At 41.9% G+C, this 23,623-nt stretch overlaps 1 protein-coding gene across 4 annotated transcripts in view; it reads right to left on the reverse strand.

Annotated features, from left to right (window-relative positions):
• Positions 1–627: 627 nt before the first annotated feature.
• cica (capicua transcriptional repressor a) overlaps positions 628–23,623 on the reverse strand; it is a 52,871-nt gene continuing 29,875 nt past the window's right edge. For 3 of the 4 annotated variants that reach the window (XM_031754785.2, XM_039605484.1, XM_031754786.2), the window contains 17 exons: positions 19,710–19,809; positions 19,405–19,587; positions 18,952–19,078; positions 17,867–18,039; positions 15,210–15,342; positions 13,328–13,410; positions 12,194–13,025; positions 11,645–11,787; positions 10,380–10,540; positions 8,886–9,129; positions 7,431–7,719; positions 7,076–7,242; positions 5,993–6,138; positions 5,100–5,251; positions 4,816–4,950; positions 4,606–4,731; positions 628–3,913 (listed from right to left, as the gene is read on the reverse strand). In XM_031754785.2, coding sequence (XP_031610645.1) covers positions 3,651–3,913; positions 4,606–4,731; positions 4,816–4,950; positions 5,100–5,251; positions 5,993–6,138; positions 7,076–7,242; positions 7,431–7,719; positions 8,886–9,129; positions 10,380–10,540; positions 11,645–11,787; positions 12,194–13,025; positions 13,328–13,410; positions 15,210–15,342; positions 17,867–18,039; positions 18,952–19,078; positions 19,405–19,587; positions 19,710–19,809 — 3,457 coding nt within the window. In that variant the 3' untranslated portion in view covers positions 628–3,650. The remainder of the gene's footprint in view (positions 3,914–4,605; positions 4,732–4,815; positions 4,951–5,099; positions 5,252–5,992; positions 6,139–7,075; positions 7,243–7,430; positions 7,720–8,885; positions 9,130–10,379; positions 10,541–11,644; positions 11,788–12,193; positions 13,026–13,327; positions 13,411–15,209; positions 15,343–17,866; positions 18,040–18,951; positions 19,079–19,404; positions 19,588–19,709; positions 19,810–23,623) is intronic. The other variant, XM_031754787.2, reaches the window with a different exon arrangement.

Raw genomic sequence — 23,623 nt, forward strand, 5'->3', positions numbered from 1 at the left:
GAAATAAGTCTCACCCTTTTACTTTAGTTCACATTACAGCCTGGACTCTTATATTAATTTTTCTGTTTGTAAAAATTTAATAAAAGTAACATAAATATTGGAAATACAAATAAAACTCAATGACCGATCACTGTGAGGTTCAGCACTGCGGTGCCGTTTAAATCTTTAACGGCATATCCTTTAAATTAAATGTATTTTCTCCATTTTATTTCATGCCTTTGCTGTTATGTCTTGCTTGGGTAAACAAAAAAATAACAACTAATGAAGGCCAATGGATTTATTTAGGGTTCAGAAGTGGGCAGCCAGGTGTTATCTCCAGCTTCCCACAGAGCATCTGTTTTACTGTACTGAAAGCTCTTTGACCAGGTCTCCTTAACTTAACCCAGCTTCTCGCCCAATATGACCTGAATCTCAAAGGCTGCTCTAATCCAATAAGCACTTTCAACACTGATATGCTCGATAAATGCCAGCTGGAGAAGCACACACTGTTCCAGGGATTTTGGGATTTTGCTGCCATTATGATTTTGCTGAGATTGCAATCAGTCCGGGATTCATCTCCCACCGACACAGATTCACAAATAAGACACACGACATTATAGAAGACTCAAGAAATGCAGGGACATGAAATAAATGCAAGCACATAAGACGTTGTGTTAGAACTTTAATATTTTCAATATTTAGTCTTTTTTTTTTTGTTGTTTAGAAATATTGCACATGGTCAACATGCCTGCTTATGAGATAACACTCACATCGCTCATCCTAAAATTTCCTTCTCCAAAGTAAGGACAGTTTATTTTTAAGCACAATCATACAGTGTACACGCATACGTGTGTGTATGCACATATGTCTGTGAGGGTGTGTGCATGCGTGCATGTGATTGCACATGCATGCAGACAGACACTTTACAGCCCTAACCCCAAAGTAATGTGAATTGATAGTCTTCTTCTTACCTGCGTGTATTTATATATATATATAGATATATATATATCTACATATATATATATATATATATATATATATATATATATATATATATATATATATATATATATATATATATATATATTCACATATATCCTGAATCAACTGGGTTTGATAACAGTCAAGATGGCAGACAAAATAGTCATGGTGACTATAAAAATACTGTCTCTAGAGTAGAATATAGAATGTAGATACAATGAAAAATATACTATTGATAATGTTGCTGCGTGGTGAAAGAACGAGAGGTTGGTTGTGATAACACGCTACCTGCATGTGCCAAAACATACACACAACACCCAAACACAGACCTAAATGCACATATATGGAAATACCGGTATATATATTTGTTTTTCACACATCCAACTGTATACAGAGAAATTATAGAGATACCCATAATAATAATAACTACCCCCACTCTTCACCCGAGAAGCAAAGAGCCAAAAAGTGCTATTTAAAAATTGTCTTTGACTTTTAGTAAGTTATACTTTCTATCGCTTCAACAAGAACAATAATTGCGTGATTCTTTTTTGTTTTCTTTTATACCATACTTATAGACAACAGCTCATCCCTCTCACTGTCTGACTGGGTTTAATATCTATGGCACAGAGCCTTGCCCCGAAAAAAAAAAAAAATAACCCACCCATTTTCAAAAAAAAGTCCTATTGCACCATTTGATGGGAAAGGATAAAGTGTCGAGAAGAGAGGGACAAGGGGAGGGCTCCGGAGACTGCCCTCCAGTGCTGGTCTAGGATCTGCTTTCCCTGAACTAACCCTAACCAGAACCATCCTGAGCTACATAGCGCTTGACCCGGGACCAGTGCTTAAGGGCACTTTCAGACAACACTTGAGGGTCGGAGGGAGGAGAGCAGTAAAGGGGGGAGAAAGAGAGAGAGAGGGCTGAGGTGGGAAGCAGGGAGGGAGGAAAAGGATGATTGATAACATAAGGAACAAGTTATTATTTTTTAACTACTAAAACAATCTCTAAAAACAATACTTTCCTGATTTAACTTGTGGCGGCCCCCAGACGGGGAGGGCCGCACAAATTGTGCAAACACCTGATTTCAACGTTTTACAAAACGACAAACGCCCCTGCTCCCCCGCTTCTGTGTCTGGTGAGAAATCGTAGAGGAAGGGGAGGGAGGGGAGAGACGGGGCACACGCTGATTTTTGTCCCCTTATTTGTCCAGAGTTTCATTGTTGTTGTTGTTATTATTTTTTTTATGCTGGAGAAGAAACACAATAGAGCCACGAGAGAGAAAAACAGGCCACGGTAAAACTGGTTATTTCCACGATAATGAGAGAAAGCAACATCATATCCATGGGGGGAGGGAGGGGGGGGATTCAGAGAAGTTTGGTTCTCGTCATGTTGTCCGTATTCACCGCTGTCACGTCTTCCTGTCGTTGGAATATGAATCTTGCATCCAGTTTCTCCTTCTTCCGCCCTTTTTCTCCGTGCTCTGTTGGGAGCTGGTCGGTGTCGAGTTTAACGTTGATTCTTCAAAGCCTCACAACCTAAAAGTCTCTTTACATAATCTCTTTATGGTGCCTGTTTGCACAGGTTTTGGGGGTCATGACCCCCGGCAGACATACAGACATATAGATCATCAGCTCCCGCCAGTGAGGACTCAAGTCTTTCGTAATGGCGATAAACTGAAGGTGCAAAGATTGGTCACACTACATCACGACTCCTGCCTTCTTGTTTTTGTTTTTTTTTTGTTTTGTTTTGTTTTTCTTTTCAGGAGCGAATAAAATTTCATGCTTTCAGTTTCTCTTCTCACTACAATCACTAAAAACTGTGCAGGCCGATGGCTTGGTCAGACCAAGGGGCGGGGGTGGTGGTGGTGTTTGACTGTGTTTGTGTACTCACGCTGTACGGACGCGTGTTCGTGTGTGTGCGTGTACTGTGTATGTGTGTGTGCTGTCTGTCTTGCAGCATCGAGGGGCTGTGGAATATCAGTGGAGGTCGTTGGGGTTGTGTTTTTATGTCCTGACCACTGTGCTGAGGAGTGGGAGGACGAGAAAGAGGTCAAGTCAATGGCATCTGAGGGCTGGCTGGCTGGCTGGCTGGCAACAGCAAACTGCATCTGCACAATAAGTGACAAAGTGCCTTTGTGTGTCATGGTCCTTGGTAGCAACTCCTGGGGGCTGCCAACCAAGAGTAACAGTCTGATTGTTAAGTGTGTATGTGTGTTTCTGTGGGATCATGTGCATGCTGGAGATTACATATGCACCAGGGCTGGTGTGTGTGTCTGTATGCATGTGTGTGTGTGTGTGTGCCAGAGAGATAGAGTGTGTACCACAGAGTTTGTGTGTCAAACTACAAACTACTGTACAAATGTGCTGAGAGCAGACCCGGGCAAAAGGGTTAACTAAAGATAATCTGGATACTTGGAAAATAAACGGCGAAAACAATACAAGAAGCACTTGACTCATCGTGACTTGCATGTGATTTGACCATATTTGAGGCTTTTTTATTTTTTTTTTTAAGGTCTGATTAGATGATCCAAGCGCGCCTTGAGTAGTTTGAATAATTTGTGACCACATTCCACATTTCTGCCCAGGTCTGATGGAGATTAGCGCCAGTAGATAGGACCTCACTGGTTAACGCACTCCTCTCTCTCTCCCTCTTTGTCTTTCCTCCATTCTTCTACTTCGTTGCCCTTTCCAGCTTACGATCCCTCGCTTTTCGGCTCCTCGGGGCTCCGCCCTTTGTCTCCCTGCTGCTCCACCCCTGCATCCTCCCGGGTTGATTGATTAAAAGAGGAGCTGTGGGAAGAGGCAGGGCTGGCTTCGGCCAACGCTCCGGACTCGAAGGCTCCTGGCGTGGCCGTCTGCATGATCTTCTGACGGACTTCGCGGATTTTCAGCTGCAGGCACACCTTGTTGGGAAACGTGTCTGAGTAGCGCGCCTGGAAGGCAGCTGTGGCCTGAGCTGGAGAGAGGAGAGGGAGAAGGAAATTATGTTGGAGCAGGTTTTGGTGGCATTTTTGCACTTTGAAAGCCCTTCGATTCTCTTCGTTACAGACTGCTGCTTTTCTCACTCATCATTGTATCTTTTATGAAAAAGTGGGAAGGTCTACCTCCGCACCCTTGTTGTAACATTTAAATAGCATACCAAAGTCCAGTCACAGGACATTTTAACATTAGCTAGACCTCTGATACACACATTAAAATGCTCTCCTGCCTACGAATGGGACGAGCTACGAAATAAGAAGATGTATGAAGCTACATTTTCTTATTTCGTTACAGCGTTTTAAAGGATTATAATTATTTGGACTATAATTTATCTGATTATTCTAAAGTCTGGTGTATTTGGTGTCTTTTTTTGTATTAAGTGTCTGTACCGTGTTGTGTGTGTTTTCGTAAATATCTTTCTTGAAAAAATAGCAATGGAAACTCCCACTTAAATAAATGATTAAATAATAATTTGAAAAATGCAAATTCTTCTTTCATTGCTTCAGTCTGACAGTGATTTTGCTTTTGACTTGCTTTGTGTAAACAGTGGTTGGTGGAAGTACACAGCTGTGACATATTTTCATCATTACTGCTTTTGTTATTAACAGGTTTGCAGCTTCAGTATGTTGCTTATCCTGTGACGCCATGTCTTATCTACTGTTAGCTTACCTGAGGGGAAGAAGCCATGGTCATGAAACAGCTGCATGACAAGGGCCCGACGCTGATCCAATGTTCTGCGCAGAGACGAGTACGAAACCCTGTCTAATTCTCCCGGGGGAACCTCGCCTTCTGGACCTGGTTTCACAGAAAGGCCCGTCAAACCAGTGTCAGGCCATCTCGGCATCTCTTGATAGAGTGTAGGTGCCGTACACGTCATACCTGCTCTGTCGAAGGTAAAGATGTCTCCCTCACACTTGGCGGCGCTCTTGGGGGTGTTGGGCTCTGAGCTGCAGCTGGACAGGCGACGAGTCTTTCTCCTCGGGGAGCTCGGGTCTTCCCCAGTCAGCTCAAGGTCTGGAGGGAGACGGAGGTGTGAGGAATAAAGAAAGGCAAGCAAAGGAAAAGAGGAAGAACAGAGACTTTGAATGTGGAGATTTTGTTCCACAGGATATCAGTTGTTCAGATCTAAAGTTTGGAGTCTTCTCTGAATTTCTGACTCGTACCCGTGGAGTTGCGTCTCTTCTTGCGGTAGCTGGTCAGGATTGCTCTCGGTGAGGTGGCCAGACTCTGCAGAGTGGGCGAGGGAAGGACCTCCTCTGGGTTAAACTCTGGCAGCTCAGCAAAGCGTTCCTCAAAGTACGTCTCCGAGAGGAGCCTGCACACACAAACACAGTCCAGTTGTGCGGTGGTTCAAGTATCAAGGGACGACCTCTGAATGTATTCACATTCCTTAAGGCCGAGTTCTGCCGTGACTTTCTCGCCTCTGCGGCTTCCACGCTACTTTCCTACCATCTAAATAAAGAACATCAAGAGTAAGCACTCTGCCCACTCACATTCAGTAAACAGAGTTTCCACCATAATCTTAGAAAGTTGGAGGTTTGGCCGTGCACTAAAAACAGACCTGGATGCCACTACGCTTTAAAACGAGTGCTCATTAATAAAGTCAACAAATGGAGTCCTGTCCAGGGTGCTGCTATTTTCCCTTCAAGCTGCCAAAATTACATAAGATTCATTCCTGTTGTATGCGCTCTCTCAGCTTGAAAATATGTAAACTGTTAAAATGAAGGGAACTCTTTTTATTTTTTTATTTTTACCAAGACCAGAAAGCCAGAAAGAGCTGGCAGACTTGGCTTATTTTTCTCTGATTTGGCAACGATTCTATGAAACTTCAGTCTGACCACGGAGAGAGCAGCTCTGGACTTTAATAAAAGCTTTTCTTGCAGCCAAAGATGAAATCTGGCTTCATTATAATGCATACTTACCCGTTTCACATTAGTTTATACAGTCTGAATCTGAGATTGCTTAAACCAACAAACCCACACAGTTGTAGAAAATATAAGAAGTAACGTTAGAATCTCAGAAGTCCTCTGACATAAAGGTTTATCAACCCACTTACTTGTCATGAGGGTCAGGCGTCTTTTTGAGTGGCGGGGGCCGAAACTTGGTCTTCTTTGAGGAAGAGGGAGGATCTCTTTCTGCAGGTGGAGGAGGAGGGGGTTCCAAACCTGAGGGTGGTGGTGGAGGTGGGGAACGAGGTCCAGCCTGGGAACAGAGTGCAAGGTTTTCATCTGTTAAAACACTGTTGGTGTGGTTGTTTCTGAGGACACAAGGAGCTTTTTAAACTCTCCTGTCAACGCAGAATTATTTTGGCCAATAATTGTAATAATTGTAATAACTTAAGGTTTAAAGTTCAAAGAACTTTAAACGTAACTCAAATGAAAAAATAAAAGGGTTTGATGTGTGGATGCCTTGTGTGGGCAAGCAGAGGTCTCTGTTGGCTCACACCTCCACTGCTGGATGTCTGTGGTGGAGGACGGGGGCAGGATGACAGTGGAGAGCTGCTGGAAGCAGACTGGTTGACGGACACTTGATGCAGTTCAGAGACAAAAGCAGCTGCGATAGTTTTGATTCTCTCTCAGGCTCAAATGTCGAAACATTTTACTTCCTCTAAGTGAATGACTTACAGATACTTTGTTCCCAATGCACACTAAAGGGTGAGCCAAAATCTCAAGGCACATCTGTCTATATGTTGTTTGAAATATCACCAGTCCTTCTTTTAATTTTATAGTGGTAGATGAAGGCAGCATCTGGAGCTGGCACAACCTTTTAGGACGGGGAACTCGATTCATGGGAGAAAAGTGAAATGTAAAAAATAATCACTTTATCTTGACTACCATGATTTGATAATCACCGGTAACCAAAATTAAAATAAAAAAATCTAAATAGCCGCCCCACATTTATCTGTGGTTGTTCAAAAATCTCTTAATTGTATTTCAAAATTGTGATTTGTTGTGAAAACTTCCAAAATCACTTCACACAAGTTCTGAATTAGAATCTGTATCATTCACAGATATTTTTTGGTTTGATTCTGACTCACTCGGAGAAACATATGGTAAACAGATAAAAACTTCAGATATAAAAAGTATTATCTAAAACTGATGTGAGAAACTGCTAGATGAGCGAAGGCGGCTTTGTTCACCTCTTTGCTGCTGTTGCCCGTGCTGAGCTCCTCTCTCTCCGTCTCTCTGCCTCGCTTCTTGTCACAGCTCTCTCGCTCGTCGTCCATCTCACTTTGTTTCTCTCTCTCATATCCATCTCTCAAATTTTCTTCCTTGATGCGCAAAGTGGTGTCCTCCTCTTTTTTCACTAAAACACAAAATAGATCATTTTTACCGAATTACTTATCCAGTTAAAAAAGTTGCACATTGCTGTAATTTTCCTTTACAAGTGGACGTCTCTCTAAGAGGGATGACATTCAACATTCTTAAGCCCACACTACACTATAAGATAAGTACAAATAAATCCACCAGTGTACTAAATCAGTGGACCATTACCTGCGATGATGCTGCTTGTACAGGTGCCCGTCGAGGAGCTGGTGACACAGCTCGACAACCCCTGAGCGTCACTCTGAGCGTCCAGCTGGCTCTCGTGCTTCACCTCCACCTCTGTTCCCATGCCAGGCTGAGGGGTCGCCACCGCTGAACCCTGCAGCCCTACAGCCAGTGGAGAGGGAGGGTTCGCCACATCCTGAGCTGGAGCCGCCCCTGCAGGCGGCACAGGCGTCACTGAGACCACACCAGTGGGCAGAGCAACGGGTGGTGCAGGGTAGATGGCAGTTAGTACCTGAAGAAGGAAACAGGAAACCAGGCATGTCAGCGGGTGAAATAGACTGAAGAGAACAGCAACAGCATTAAAAAAGACACGATGCTGCCAAAAACAGGTCTGACCCCTCCCTGCACCGGGTCTTTGCTGGCGTCCTGTGAACTCCGGGACATTGGCAACGATACTTTTGGGATCTGTATGTCCAGCTTGTTTTGATGCTTGATCGGGAAGATTTTGTGGATTGTGCCAGAACACGAGGTTTTCCAGCAGACCATCACATTGTAACCAGATGATCTAACTCACTTCACCTGTCAGTGGGTTTAGTGTTGAGGCTGATTACTGTGTGTTTGTTTTGTTTTGCGCTCTGATGATGTTTAACTATTTCATATTCCACTGGCGAGTGAGGAAAACTAGTCTGTAGTGTCTGTTTTAAAAAGAAAAACCAAAACATAACAGTGACTTCGACTGCAACACAGAGTGGTATAAGTAAGCTACAGCCTCCAGTTACAGAAGTACTTTTTTTATTAGCATTTTAATACCATAAATTAGTAACTACTTAAGTTGGGTTAATATAGTTATTTTTACTTTATTTCTGTGTTGCTTGCCAGATGGCAGCAGGTTGGACAGTTTCTTTTTTTGGTCCACTGATCCCAGTGATGTTGTGATGTTTTGGGTGGGTTTATTCACCTGCTGAGCCTTTTGGTCTTTGGAAATCCACATCTCATACTGGTTTGTGATGTTTCCAGTTAGAATAAGGCCTCTCTTTCTCTAAAATCAACAGCCACGTCCAAATGTGGGATTAATGATTGTGGTGACTTAGACTTTGCCGAGAGAGATGGTGGGAATTCATCCAAAACAGGGGCTACAAAGCCTACAGTGTGTATCTTGTTCTCTGTGCACCACACTGAGTAATTGTTGATTTTTCTCTCGAATATGAATTCTAATTATTGTATTCAATGATGGCGACATGTGAAACTTCTCATGTCTGAGAATGTAGTCATGGATGTACTCCTTCAACAGGTGAGACGGTCCCTTTGAACTGTCTGGGGTCTGTTTTAGAAGAAGTCTGGTACTTAAACATGTACATGAAGACTACTTTTGTAATTTTCTTCACATCTTTATCATTACTTTCACTCACACACCTCTACACTGCAGTGATATTTGATACTGTGCAAATCTCTTTTTACCTGACGACCGGTGGTGGCCGCTGTCTGTCCCGGAGAGCTCTGTGATTGACAGCTTAGAGGCTGAGCTGGGGCAAGTAGCGGAGGCTGACCAACGACTGGCTGAACCAGGGTTTGTGGAGCTGGGGCGATGGCGGTGAAGCCCAGGGTTGCCAGAGAAGACTGGAGATATGCAGGACCAGGGGGTTGTGGACCCTGCTGGTGCGTTGCCGTGGTGACACCTGGACCTGACTGAACATACGTGATCCTGGACGAGAAAAAAGCCATATCAGTAGTGACCAGAAATAATACATAAAATAATAATAAAATGATTAGCGTATGTAAAAGATGGTCGTAGCCACCGGCATCATGGTCCTAATTTCTTGGTTTTGTGTTTTCTAGTTCCTTCTGCATTATCTGACTTTGACTTCATGTTTGCCAGTGAGTTATCGGCCTTATAGTTACGTCCTATTTTACTCTGAATGTTAGGTTAGTCATATGTTTTAATGCAATCTAACTTCCTGCCTTTGTTACTTTTCCCTCCCTTCCTGAATGTCTGACTTGCCTTTCTTAACTGCTTTCACCTTTGCTTTGTTCCCCAGTCAGCCCTCTGTGCATATCTAGTGTGTCTGTTTTTTGTCAGACTGTGTTCATGCCCTCTTATCCTGCCTCTCCCATGCTGTTTTTTTGCACTTTTTTAGCCCTGTTATTGTTTTACAAGACGAGCGAGTGGAGAGCTAAGTTATTAGATAATGCTAGCAAGCCTGAATAGACGGTTGCATCCATGAACTGTATGGTTGCAATGCACAGACACATATCTGCTAACAGACTAACAACATACTAGAATTTAACTCACCAAAGCTAACTCACACAGTGTGTTAGTATAATTAATTGCACAGCAAACCATGTTATGTGTTGCATAAATGCATTAAAATTCTCCAGAAGGCTCTAAAATTGGATCAGTTAGCTGGTTGCTGTCTCATTAGTTGTATCGTTAGTTGTGTAGTTACATAACTTAAGACACTAACAGTACTCAAAATGTGTATCAAAATTCATCCCCTGTACAGTCTGTATGAAGAAAATATTTATTTGCAGCTGGGTCGGGTAAATATTGGGTTTGTTTTAATAAATATGGTTTAAATGTTGGGTGTAAATTAGTTTACTGTCTATAAAATACTACGTCATGATTCCAGCTTTGAAGAAACTTTCAGAAACTTCTCCGTGTGTAACAGTTGTCTTTTGCAAAGTGTCAGGCTTTTTATAGTTGGTGTCATAGTTCACATGGCTGCAAGGGATAATGGAGAATTAAATCGTGCTCAAAGTGTTGACTTTCTTTATCTGCATTTGCTGCACATTAAGTAATGGCATGACCCAGCTAAAATCAATATCTGACAGCATCTTTTAAAGTTGAACTCCAGTTTCTCTGAGTCCTTTCTGACCAGCTCACGCATTAGCCCAGTAGAGTTTAGTCAGGGCACGTTTTGCTTGTCTTTCAGGTGTTAGGCCTGTGTTACTGACCTGGTGGGTGGAGAGGTCAGGAGAACTGTCTGTGGGGGCGCAGCACCGGGAGTCATCACCGTTGCCACGGAAACAGGATAGGGGCTCCCAGGATGTACTGTTGCTGCACCGCTAGGGTGGACGTTGGTCTGCACAACAGGCATGGAAGCGATCTGGATGATCTGGAGTGGGGGAATCAGAAAAACACCATTAATTCCTCACCAGCTTTCAGCTTTTTAGAGAACAGGTTTCACATTTTATCATCTCTCAGTCATGTATCCAGTATTTAAAAGCTATAAACATACAATGTATTTTCATGGTTGTGAGAAATCAAAAGAATTAAAGCCAGGTTTCTGAGCCTACAGCCTATAATAACATCTCAAGCAGACCTTTGAGCTCGAAAAACAAAGAAAGCAATGCCGTACATGTAATTCACACTCAGTTCGGGTCACGGTGTGAAAGCACAATTACTAATAAAGCATTTGTCTTCGATTCAAACTTTTCTGTTCTTGTGAGAAATTTTAATTCCTTCCTAAGAATGAGAAACAAAGCTGGAGTCCACAAATGTGACAGCCCCCTCACTAATGTTAACGACCATCCTCTAATTAAAAAGCTTATAGAGATCTGTCAAAAGAGTCGATATCTTTATATGGTCATCATAGAGATAAAATAACTTCTTTCAGACGGTGCATGAACTGACTCAGTATAAGAAGGGTTGTCTTGTAAATAAAGTCCAAGAAAGAAACATGGAGATGGAAATCAGGATAATAGGTCCCCTGACTAATGATAGAAATCGGGTGTCCTTGAGCACTGAAAGAGATATTATAAAAAGGAGACATGGCATTCAAATTATTCTGATTTGAAAAATACCGTATATGAGGACTCTGCAACACAAAGAGGGCTGAAGTAAGAGGTACAAGTTTCACTTTCAGAGGAAAGAAAGCTTTTTAAAACCTCATTTTGTAGCAAATTTAGCACTCTGACATCAGATTTGACTGATGATTCTACACGTGGAGTTTTTATGATCTTTTAATTTAAATAACGCTCAACTTAACACAACTTCACAGATAAGAGTAAAAGGCTGCTTGTAATGTGTGAATCTAATTTTCTTACTCAGACAGAAAATTTTGCTCCAAATCAGATCATTGAAAAGGAAACAGATCAGTAAAACACGCGTGAACGTCCTCGTGTCATCTGCTTTGTTGTCGTTTCACTCGGGTTTTAACGCCGCTGCTGCTCTGAGCCACCGGGCTGGCAGGTATTTATCTCTGACACCGTCTTCTTACCTTGTTTCCTGTCGCAGGGCCGTTCTGCACAGGAAGAGGCGGAGCCACCAGGGAAATTGAAGGATGAGGAGGAGTAGACCCGGTTCTCACTGTTGCCATGGGAACCAACATCTTGCTCTGCAAGACTGGCGACTGGGTTTGGACTGATTAGCGAGAAGCAGAGAGAGAGAGAGAGAGAATTAAATCACTCAGCGTGAGGAACAGATGAATCGAGTCAAAAGAGGGGAGGTGAAGACATCAGAGGAGCGGTGGTGGGTGGAGACACGCTGAGACGGAGGGAACGTTTCAGCTACGGATGCTAGTGAAATTCCTTGCTGATAACAAGGTGGAATGACGTCCTGTTGCTTCTTATGAACAGAGAGTGATTAGGACGTGGGCGGGCGGCGGGCACTCATAACTCATGTCAATCATTTATCTCCCGTTTATGTAAGCCAATCAAATCTACTGTAGTGAAGGGAAGAACAGCAGAAAGAAAAATCAAAGAAAGACATTTTTACTTTTTTTTGCCATTTTTTTTCTCTCTCAGCCAATCTTTGCTCTCTGTCTCACCTCTAGTCCCGGGGCTGACTCTGATTCCCGCCCCCGAGTGCACGCCATTGGCCAGGGCGGCATTTGCGGGCAGGGAGAGGATTTGCTGGTGAGTGAGTTGAGGGGAGGAGGGGCTCTCGGTGGGCAGGATGTACTGCGCCTGTCCCGGGGTCGTGGGGCAGGCGGGAGGTGTGAGAGAGGAGGTGGTGGCAGCAGTGGGGTGGAGCTGGAGGACAGGTAGGGGGCTTTGGATGTGTAGGGAGAGGAGCTCCACTGCTTGAGCGGGTCCCAGACCTAGGCTAGTGAGCAGGCTGCTGCCTCCTACAGGGGTTACACTGACTGGACCAGGGGAGGAGGACGACAGGTACCCACCCCCTGCTGTGATCGGCAGCTGCTGAGCACCTCCACCCCCAATCAGGAGAGTGGCTTTCTTGTCCTGTGGCAGGGTGCTGAGGGTGATGGCTCCTTCCACCAGCTTGCTGGCGATGGGGATGGGCGTGCTGGCGATGGGGCGCACGACGTTGGTCACCATCGTGGGGGCCATGCGGACGCCGACCGGGGTCAAACTCTGCTGAGCCAGCGGTGGAGGAGGCTGGGTGATGGAGAGAGAGGCGACACCTTGCCCACCTCCTCCATTTCCTTCTCCTCCACCCGCTGCCGCTTGCTCTGTCTTTAGGGCTCCATCGCTCTCATCCTCTCCTCCGTCTGCGCCTCTCTTTCTCTTCTTCTCTGACCCGTCTTCAGGACCTCCTCCGTTACCGCCACCGTTCCCTTTAGCCGAGGAGGAGTCGGAGTGAATGATGGAGGGAGAGGAGGAGGGGAGAGAGGAGCGAGCCACAGGCTGGAAGCCATGCTGGAGGGAAGAGAGAAGCACAGAGATCAAAGGGGGAAAGTTAATATGTGAAGTTCTTCTCAACTTACAGTAACTTTGAAAAATCTGTGGGTTTTTAATGCTCGATGGGAATAAAGAAATGCAGAAAAAGGCTTAAAATAAAGCACCAACAATATGATGCTAATTTAATGCTGATGACTCAGAATCACTTTCGATCTAACAGAAAAAGCTTTGTGCTAAATTTCTAACTTTACAGACTCCAAGAACAAGTCAAATAAGACAAACACATGTTGAATGAACATCTCATTAAACCCTGCACGTACCTGTCCATCGGGTTCATCCTCATCGCTGTCTGTCACCCTCTCTTTACACTTGAGGTCGATGGAGCCTTCAGGACATGAATCTTCTGAGGGTGAAACATCACACAACCTCTTTTATTATTAGAATAATTATTAATACTTATTCTTTATTCACCTACAAAACATTTTAACCTTATCAATTTCATTAATCTCTTTCTTACTTTCTCGCTTCAAAAAATATCGGCACAAGTGCACAAAACACACACAGCATACTTCAAACCTTTCATGGGTTTAGATTTTGTTGGGATGTGGGAGTGTGGAGGACACTTCGAGAGGTCTGGAGTTATGTGTCAGAACATTTAGAGCATCCAGCACTTTAAGGCTTTTTCGTGAATTTTTGGCTGAAATGTCTTTATTACAGTTCATAACAGTTAAAAATAGAACAGAGGCTCTGAGGATTTCTGATTACTTTATTCCTGCTTTATTTCACATACACCTGCTGAATCCACACACACAGGCACGATTCACTACTCTGCCTTCTTTTGTGTCTTTTGTTAATTGTGCTTATGTCACCTATTCACCTGAGTGATGAATGAATTCTTTCTATTCTAAGTCATTTGAAAAACATAGCCCTGTCTTTTTTCCTGTTAATGTTTGAGTTATGTTCCCTGTTTCGATTTAACTGATACTCTTTCTTCTATTTCAAAGTGTGTCCTATTTCCTTGTCTTTGTCTCCTTCTGTTTTGTCCATATGTCAGTCTCCTTCCTTCTTCTTACTCCCTGTTTTATTTTGGTGATGACGTTCTCGTTGCATATTGTTCCTTTGTGATTGCTGCCCCGCCCTCATTAGTTTCATCTGTATTCAGTTGAGTCCACTCAGTCCTGTGTATACATCCACTGTATTCTTGTCTCTCCACTCTCAGCTTTCAGTTTTTCTCAGTATTATCCATACACTGTAAAAAAGATGGCGGTAACGTCACTTCAGAAGTGAAGCTTCAACCCTGCATTCTTTCTAATGACCAGCAGGGGGTGACGCCTCTGGTGCCAGTTATATAGAAGTCCATGTGAAAACAGCCTTTCCTCCCCACACTCCTCACACCAAAATGGCGGGATTTCACCAATCAGTGGGTGACATCATGGTGGCTACATCCATTTTTTTAATGCTATTTATGGTTTTTCCTTCTGTGTGTCTGTTTTAGATTTCTGCTTTCTTTGTGAAATTATACTGGACCTAACTGGACTCTTCTAAGTATTTATCAGCCATTTAAACCTTGCCTTTTGTTTATTAATCTTGCCTGAGTTTCCTGCATTTGCACGCTCTCTCCTGCAGATCCTTAATACCATGTGTGTGTGCGTGACAGGGATATTTACTTGTGTCACAAAAGATCTAGTAGCTGCGTGAGCTCACAGAGGAAGATTAATGACGAAGAACGAGACCTGCCCTGTCAGAGGCATTGTTATACTTATGAGTCACGTCACTGTTATTTTTTTTTTAACAACAAAAGTCTTTGCTTCCTACTGGGCGTAGTGAAATACACATGTTTATAATAGTGAGAAGGAAGTATCCTGTAGGTTGACTGGAAAATCTACACCTATGACTATGAACTGATTTCTTCTGCAGAGCAAATGAAACAAAGGTTGTTAAGGCTGCCTCCAGACTTTCACAGCTACACTGGGAATTATGTGCTGTTGTGGTCGTGATATTTTAAGACTAGCAATTAGCAGCTGAAGTGTTAGGGCTGCATGACAGAGACACTTTTTTCTCCAACATTAGGTATTTGCTGACAGAGTCACACTGAGTAAGAAAACAGAAGTTTACTGGCCATCATGGGAACTGAAACTATCACTCTCTGGTTATGAAACTCTCTAACCTCACTAAAATCACTCTGCAGATAATCTCACTCACCCATGACATCATCGTCTCCCTCTTCCTCACAGATGACCATGCGCTCCTCATCGCTAGTCACGTCCTCGCTGGCCCCACCCTGGTACAGCGACTGAGGCGGCGGACGGCCGCGAAACAAACTTGCGCCGTCCTCCTGAAAGTGGAGAAAGAAAGACAGCACGTGAAATGATTTCTCTAAAATATATCACCGACACTGAATGACACCAGCCAACATTTATGTCCAAAATATGGGAGATTTTATTTTTTTAGGGAGACAAAAGTATTTTATTGTGATTGTGACACAGCGTGCCACTAAAGTTACGGAATGTTTAAATAAAGTTTGCCCTGAAAAATGTAAAATAAATCATTTTTAAGCTACGTCCTGCAGTATAACCAGTGATCTGGAACTACCCTGTGTTTTTGGTCCCTGCACATTCTTCTCACGGCACAGAGCAACCAGTGCTATTTGTCCTAATTTGGTTGTAACTAGTTGTGTAATTTAATATGAGTGGGGAGGGGTATCTTTGGTGGTTTTACAATATTTCATGTATGAGTAATTGATTTGTAAACCTCAAGTTGTGACAGTTCAATTCAGTTTTATTTCTATAGCGCTAATTCACAACAGCTGCCTTAAAGTGCTTCATGCTGTAAGATAATGACCCGACAATATCAGATAATCAGACAAATAAGCGGCACTTGGTGACAGTAGGATGGAAGAAGTCCCTTCTGACAGGAAGAGACCTGCAACATAATCAGGGTCAGGGAAGGGCAGGCATCTCCCGGGATGGTCGGGGGAGAGAAAAGTAAAAAAGGGAAAGAATAGAAGACAAATAAATACCACAGACTATGGGAGAGAGAAGACAAACATTACTGAGATGCAGTGGAAAGTGTGTAAAAAGGTCAGAGGGGAACAAAATGCTCAGTGCATCATGGGAAGTCCCCCTGCAGCTTGAGGCTATAGCAGCATACCTAAGGGATGGTTCAGGAATGTGTGATCCAGCCCTAACTATATGCTTTATCAAAAACAAAAGTTTGAAGCTGAATCTTAAAAGTAGAGCCGGTGTCTGTCTCCTGAATCCAGTCTGTGAGCTGAGAGGCCTGATAGCTGAAGGCTCTGCCTCCCATTCTACTTTTAGAAACTCGAGGAACCGCAATTAAGCCAGCAGTCTGAGAGCAAAGTGCTCTGTTGGGATAATATCATACTATGAGGTTTCTCAATATACAGCGAGACCTGATCATTTAGGACTTTGCATGTGAGAAAAAGGATTTTAAGTCAGTTCTGGATTCAACAGAGAGCTAAAGAAGAGAAGTCAGCACAGGAGAAATATGATCTCTCTTTCCAGTACTCTCGCTGCGGCAACTGAGCCTCGCTCAAGCTTTTCAAGGAGCTTTTAGAACAACCTGATGATAGTAAGAAATTACAACAGTCCAGCCTAGAAGTAACAAATGCACGAGCTCATTTTTCACATCTGTCTGAGATAGGATGTTTCTAATTTTAGAGATATTGCACAGATGAAAGAAAGCAGACCTAGACATTAGTTTAATGTGTGCACATATCCTGGTCTAGGTTCCTCTTTCCAACTTAACTGAAGTCAGCAACTCGCACACATTGCTCGAGGCATTATTACTTATTTTGCTGTGTTTTAAAGTGTTTTTGTATGTATTTTGTATAGTGTCTTTATTTTCTTTTCTAAATGTACCTGTATAGTCACCAACCAACCAACCTTTCCGATGCATGTTGCTGTGAAACAGACACCTCTTAATTCATGTTGTGAGTTACCAGATGGATTAAAATCCTATTATAATTACATGCGGTATGTGAATTCTGTATGCAGACAGCATTTCACAAACAATCTGGCAACCGAGGTAACCTTGGTAACAGATGCATGTATTCCAATTATTTACAATAAAGTCTGAGGCTCACACAAATTCCCAGGAGTTTCCCAGAGAGATGGAGGAAAATGGGATTGTCTTAAAATATGGGAGAAACCCGTGAAAAAAGCGTTAGTGTTGGAAGATGTGCTGTTTATAAACTCTAAAGAAATCAGACAGAAGTAATGCAGCTATTATTAAAGCATGCATACATTCTTTACGCCCGTGGCATCAGATGAACGCCTTCAGACAAAAGCGCTCGCATGTAGGCCTACTCCTCTGTGATTAGGAGCGAAGCAGCAAACACCAGTCTCATACCTTCAAAGGCACTAAAAAAGTAGAAAGCGAAACCTTTGAAGTTGGAGGCTGCTCTCCCCCAGAGCTTCCACTGGGTTTTCAGCAGCAACAACTCGAGCCCTCACACAAAGCACCGAGCGAGTCCATTTGAACTGCTTTTGAACAGCATTCGGCCAAAACGCTCTGCGGTCTGAGGGACACACGTCTGCGGTGTGCGTGCAGGGGCACACACAAACACTGCAACCACTGAGTTCATGTGGGTTTTTTTTAAGTTACTTCACTCTGTTGCTTCTTCATTTCACTCTGGGATGCATTTTGCTCTAAGAAACTTGTTAAATACACTCAACTTGACACATTAAATAGATTCACGTGGGTGTTTTTCTGAGAAATTACACTGTTTGGTAAGTAACCAGTCGGTGGTATCCAGTGATCTGAAACAGCTTTCTTCACAGTCTTAAATCTCCTGAGTCTGTTTGCTGCCTGGCAGCTACAGATTAACAACCTCGCACCTTCTCCAGGTCTCTCTCCCACTCCCTCTGCTCCAGGGTGTGCACTGCACTCTGGGAAAAGGCTCGGGGACGGTGAGACGGCCCCCCAAACATCCCTCCTCGACGCTCCGATGCCCCTGGCCATCCCGAGCCTCCCCCCTTCCCTTCCAGCACCTGGGACTCTGAGTGGGCATCTGGGGAAGAGAGAAGAGCAGACTCAGAACAAAGATCAAATATCACATTGAATCATCAAGGAGCAGATCAATACAGCTTCAAATCAATACGTTTATACTCAGAAACGCTCCTTTATATTCTGACAGTCGAGGGGTTTAGTTATTGTTGTCCATACTGAACAAAAGCCTGACACTTGATACAAATGTGTGTAACACTTTGTGCATTTTATAATAAAATACAAGCAAATCACTTTAATATTGAAGATGAGACTCCTCCATTATAGCAAAAATCATAATCACAATTATTTTGTGATTATTTAATACTGATATTCAGCCTTCCCATGGCTCATCTAGAGAAACATTGTGAGTTTTATTTCCTCTAGATGGAGCTTTTTAAACGACGGCTCTCTTTAACTCATGTTTCCTGAAAACAGAGTGAGTTTGAGCTTTTAGGGAGGGGCAAAAGAGCACAGGTGTAACCTAAAGTGGTGTGTTTACGTCACACCAAGACAAAAAACGTGAGAGTAAGAGTGCTGAAGGTCCCTGATCTGAACTTGTCAGCTGACTGGGGTCATTCTATAATCTGATCTGTTGATGTGCTGATTTTTTTATTATTTTTTTTTGTGGGTATGAAAATATAAAATCACCTGAGTAAGAAATGGATTTGTACAGTTCACCAGTATTTTTGTGACTTGCTCGGATAAATTGTTAAATTTCGTTATATTACTATATTACACCTAGCAAACTCAATAAGTTTTATACACACAAATTATGTGAAGATCTAAAAAAAAAATCAATGCTTCATAGCAAAAGTAACTGTTTTAACAGTTGGTATTAAAATTCACTGCAGAACTTATGAAGGTTTGAAACGATTCACAGATGCTTTTTTTCCCTTTAGCTTAAAAATGCAGATTAGAGGTGATCATCACACACCTATGCTCTCTGACATGCTCCTCTCCCGTGGCTCCTTTGGGGTACCCCGGCCCTCTGACAGAGACTTTCTGCGGTCCTTGTTACACCACTTCCAGTCTGGGTGGGCTCTGAAGTGGGCCTCTTTCACCTGGATGAGGAGAAAGATGAGGAGGAGGAGGAGGAGGAGGAGGAGGAGGAAGAGGAGGAGAAAAGGTCTTCAACTTTCTGTTGATGCAGTTTCAGTTTCTGAATACCAGCTGCTGCAGATTTCACAGCTCATGAAATTTCCCCCCGTTTTTTTTTTTATCCGATAATTACAGAGAAGCCACTTGAAACTGGATGTTTACAGCGGCTAATGTGTTAGACCTGTTAGCAGTAAACTCAATTCAAAACATTTAACCAATTCATTACAAGAAAAAGCACAGAAGTAATAAAATAGGAGGAAAGAAGAAGAACTTAAGGGAGTTTGTTTACCTGAAAGGCCAGATCATGGTACTGCTGCTTTTCATTGGGCCCTAAAGCGTACCACCACTCGCCCAGGATCTTGCTGACTGTGCGGTTGTCCTGGTTGGGATGTCGCTGGTGCACCAGGGCCCGGTGGCGTTTACTGAAGATCATGAAGGCATTCATGGGACGGCGGATGTGGTCCTTCTCCCTCTGGTTAAAGTTTGGACATGAATGTTTATTGTAGTGACATTTAACAAGCAATCACCATCTGGTGTTCTACTTTTATTTTTTACATCTTGTCTGCTGGTTGACTGGGTGCACTCCGGACTGACCTTTCTGTCTCCGTCCTTAGGCAGTGCACTGAGGGACTGTGTGCGTCTCTTAATGGTTCCAGTGGAAGGCGATGGATCGTTGGCCAAACCCGGGGAAAATCTGCATCCACACAAAAAGAAAAGTGAAACTGAGACTCTGACTGAGACGGGAATTTAAGGGAGATTCCTCAGTCTGAGGCTCTATCCTCTGTCCAGAAGTTTTACCACAGTTTCCAAAAAAAATAATCTCCGACCACAAATGATTGCATTGGCAGAAAGCAGAGTGACACAAAAAATATTACAGAAGAAGAACTCAAAAGAAAGACCAGAGATTCCTTTGTGAGCACCACCCTCAACATTCCCATTTTTCCCTACAATAACTTTAGATAGAAGATGATCCTGGTATCATAAAGGTAAAAGGGAGACCTTTCATGAACAGCCCCTTACCCCACAGGAACATTTAAAATGCAGTTCAGTTTTGCTTTTTAAATTTCAGTATAGCTTATGATACTGATCCTCAAAGTTGGCAAAAGTCATTCTAACAAAATGTGATTTTGGATATAAATTGTGACACTTGAAAACTTCCAGTGAGTCATTACAAAGCGAATATAGCAACACATTAGAGTCCTACTGGGATGAGTATCCATCATCAAGCGATGACACAAAAATGTAAAATGAATACAGACGTGAGAAGACTTAAATTGCCAGGCATATGTGAGCCTGGCTTTAATGTTTATTTTCTGAGAGCGATAAGCCCCAGTCAGGGAGTGAATCTGTCTCCAGTCTAACTATAACACAATCCCAGAGTATGGAAACTAAAACTAGGTCAGCACTGATATCACAAGTCTGTGTTTTAAGGTTTTCTGGAGTAACATTTACACATTTTAAATATAAAAGCATACTAGTGTAGTTACATACTCCAAGTGACTCTCTGGAAAGCAATGCAGCAGAAGGGTCTTTGATGCAGTAATGCCTGCTTATTCAGATATCTCACTCCTCCACCTCATATGTTTTAACTTTGTTTCACAAATTTGCTGCAGGAAGGGAAGGTTCAGCGCACTGTGGCATTTCATATGAAGTAACCACTTAACCAGTATGAAATGTCATGCTGCAGAAACCACAAAAAATGTTTCCTTTTTAGTGGTTACCTGCAGTTTTTTTGCAATCATGAAATAATGGAGCAGTTCTTTCCATTTGTGTTGCTTTTTCCACTTTGTGCCCCCGGTATCTTTCATCTGCTGTAAATTTAGTTGGCACAACGTTTCTCACCTCTTCAAGATTCTGTGGTAATTTCTAATTATCAAAACAAGGCTGGGTTTTTACAAAAAATCCCCTTTGCTACTCACAAAAAAAACAAAACATATAAATTAATGAATAAATGATTAAGTCATAGAAATAAAGGTTTGTGGTGGAATGTGGTGGATGAGTGAGTCGTCTCAGATTGATGAAACAAACGGCTTCAAAGTCTTGTGGTTCAGCAGCAAATACTTTTGTATCCCTTGCCAGAGGGCAGCAGGGTGATCAGACTGTGGCTGATATTGTCTTTTAGTAGCGTTTCAGCTCTGTGCCGATACCTCAAAGCAAACGTCGCTATCATTAAGCCTGCTAACTACTGAGAATGTATTCAGTGAATTCCACTGAAACGGCTTTTTCTGCTACGAAACTACATTTTTCCCCCGAGACACTGAACTGGTTCTGGGAAAAGGCAACCAAACATACATAAACCTGGAATTAGTTTGACTTGCTGCTGTAAACAGCAGTTGAAATGAATGGTAAATGCACTGGTGTGCTTTATTTTTTTTAATATTATTTCAACATTACTGTTGTTTACATTAGGCTGCTTTGAGTCTGTAACAGAAAAATCGTGCTGGGCTAAAACATGATTTTGGCTTTAGATTTGGTTACAGTTTTTAACAGAGCTTAAATGTGTTTTTCAGTCACACATGGCAGAAAAAGGGACCAAATCACTACCCACCTCTATGTACTCTGAGGCCTGAAACTCAGAACATTTTCATAATTTCATTTTCAAATTTTGTAATTATTATATAACTTACATTTACTAAAATTATAAATAAATTAGCTGATTATGAGGGCATCAGGTGGGACCTTTGTTTGTTTAACCTTACATGGAAGAATCCATCCATGAATATCAGGTGATCGTGATTGCAGAAAACAGAGATTGTTGTTGTGAATACAATACTGGAAGTATTAACCATCCCCAAAGGAAGAAACATCCAAAAATAAACTCTTTCACAAGCTAAAAAAATAGTTTGAATACATTTTTAAAAAATTCCACGTATTGCTGAATCAAACTGTTTGCTCGCTGTTTTGAGCTGTAATGTCAGAGGAAAACAAGCATCAGATAATAAAAAGAAAAAGAAATCTGATAGCATGCATTACAATAATCTGCACAAATGCTTAGCTAATCTGTGAATTTAGATAGTGGTTAGACTGAGTGTTGATTCTATCTAGTTTTTGTTTCTTTGTATTAGCAGCTTAGTTGCTCACGAAAGTGAAAAAGACTGTATTGGATCAGCAGAAACTGCATGGGTATCGGTACAGGGATGAGAAAGTGTTAATAAGCCATATGCATTCATTGCTTGACACGATTTTTTATAGACCACCAAGAAAACAGAAATCTTTTTAAAAATCTGTCAAAACCTCGTGTAAAATTATATCGGCATTGATTAGGAAAAAAAACAGAAAACACTAACTGACTTTCAGAAAAAAGTCAGACATTAATCAAGTGTGACATTCAACTTCTAAAACAATTTCTCTGCTCATGAATGAGTGTAAATAACTGTAATTTGGCATGTGAATCAAAAAATAATCATGGACATTACTATATTTTGAGTTTTTGTAAAGAAGTACATTTAAAAATGTATATTTTAGTATTAAAAATACAATTTTGACTTAAGCGATTGCACATACTGGTGGAACAATCACTACAGAAACATAAAAAATGATTTTGGTCATTACTAATACTGTTAATTTAGTGTAGCTGAGGAATAAACCTTTTACTGTGCGGTGGTCTAATGAATTTATTAAGAACTGTAGCTGTACAGGTGTTGATAAGAGTTCACTGTACTCAAGTACAGAAACCTGACTAAACTGTACATTATTAGATTATTTTTTATCAACACAACAATAGAAAAACATGATTTTACAGCTGTTGCTGCAGCTGACGACAGTTTTTTGTTATGTATGAATGAGCAGTTTCATAATGACAAGTAAACGAAACGCTAACCTTATCTTCACAAGACATGACTGGTCATTTTATGAGAAAAAACAAAAGACGGATTTAGTGTTGATTAATTGGAAAATTAAACTTGTAATTATGATATTAAACTTGACGTAGGGGGAAAAGTAATGAAACTTACAGGAAGGTAGAAATACTAAGAATTAAAAGGTGAACATACCAGTTATCAGTATTAGAAAAGATTATCTGAGGGCGTCTGCAGAAGGATAATAGTTTAGTGTTGACTCTCAGACTTTTTCCTGAGAGCGACAGGAAACACAGGAAATCTTGTTGCTACACTTGGTGTCAGATAAAAGGAAATAATAATAAAAAATCTGTTTAGAAGAAAAGCTTTTGTGAGCAGGCAGACAGAAAGTCTGAACCGGCTGTTAGACAGTGAACTCAGTGTCAAGCTGTGACTACATGAATATGGTGGTTTATTTCTTCTCCTTTTCTTTTCTACTCAACATTTTTGGCAAATATGGCAAACACAAGAAAAAGAAAGGATAAATAAACAAAAGCAGACGAAGGCACAAGAGTAATATTTACAGTGTCCATGGAGATAATGATTAAGCTATGGGAAACAAGGTAAAAAAATAATAAAAAACATAATAATGAGTCAGAGAGTTAGGATGGGGTAAAAAGATATTATCGGAATAACAAGCTTAAGAAATGTCTGCCAAGATATTACACAGAA

The sequence above is a fragment of the Oreochromis aureus genome, linkage group 22 (genome assembly GCF_013358895.1).
Source record: "Oreochromis aureus strain Israel breed Guangdong linkage group 22, ZZ_aureus, whole genome shotgun sequence".
Lineage (NCBI taxonomy): Eukaryota > Metazoa > Chordata > Actinopteri > Cichliformes > Cichlidae > Oreochromis > Oreochromis aureus.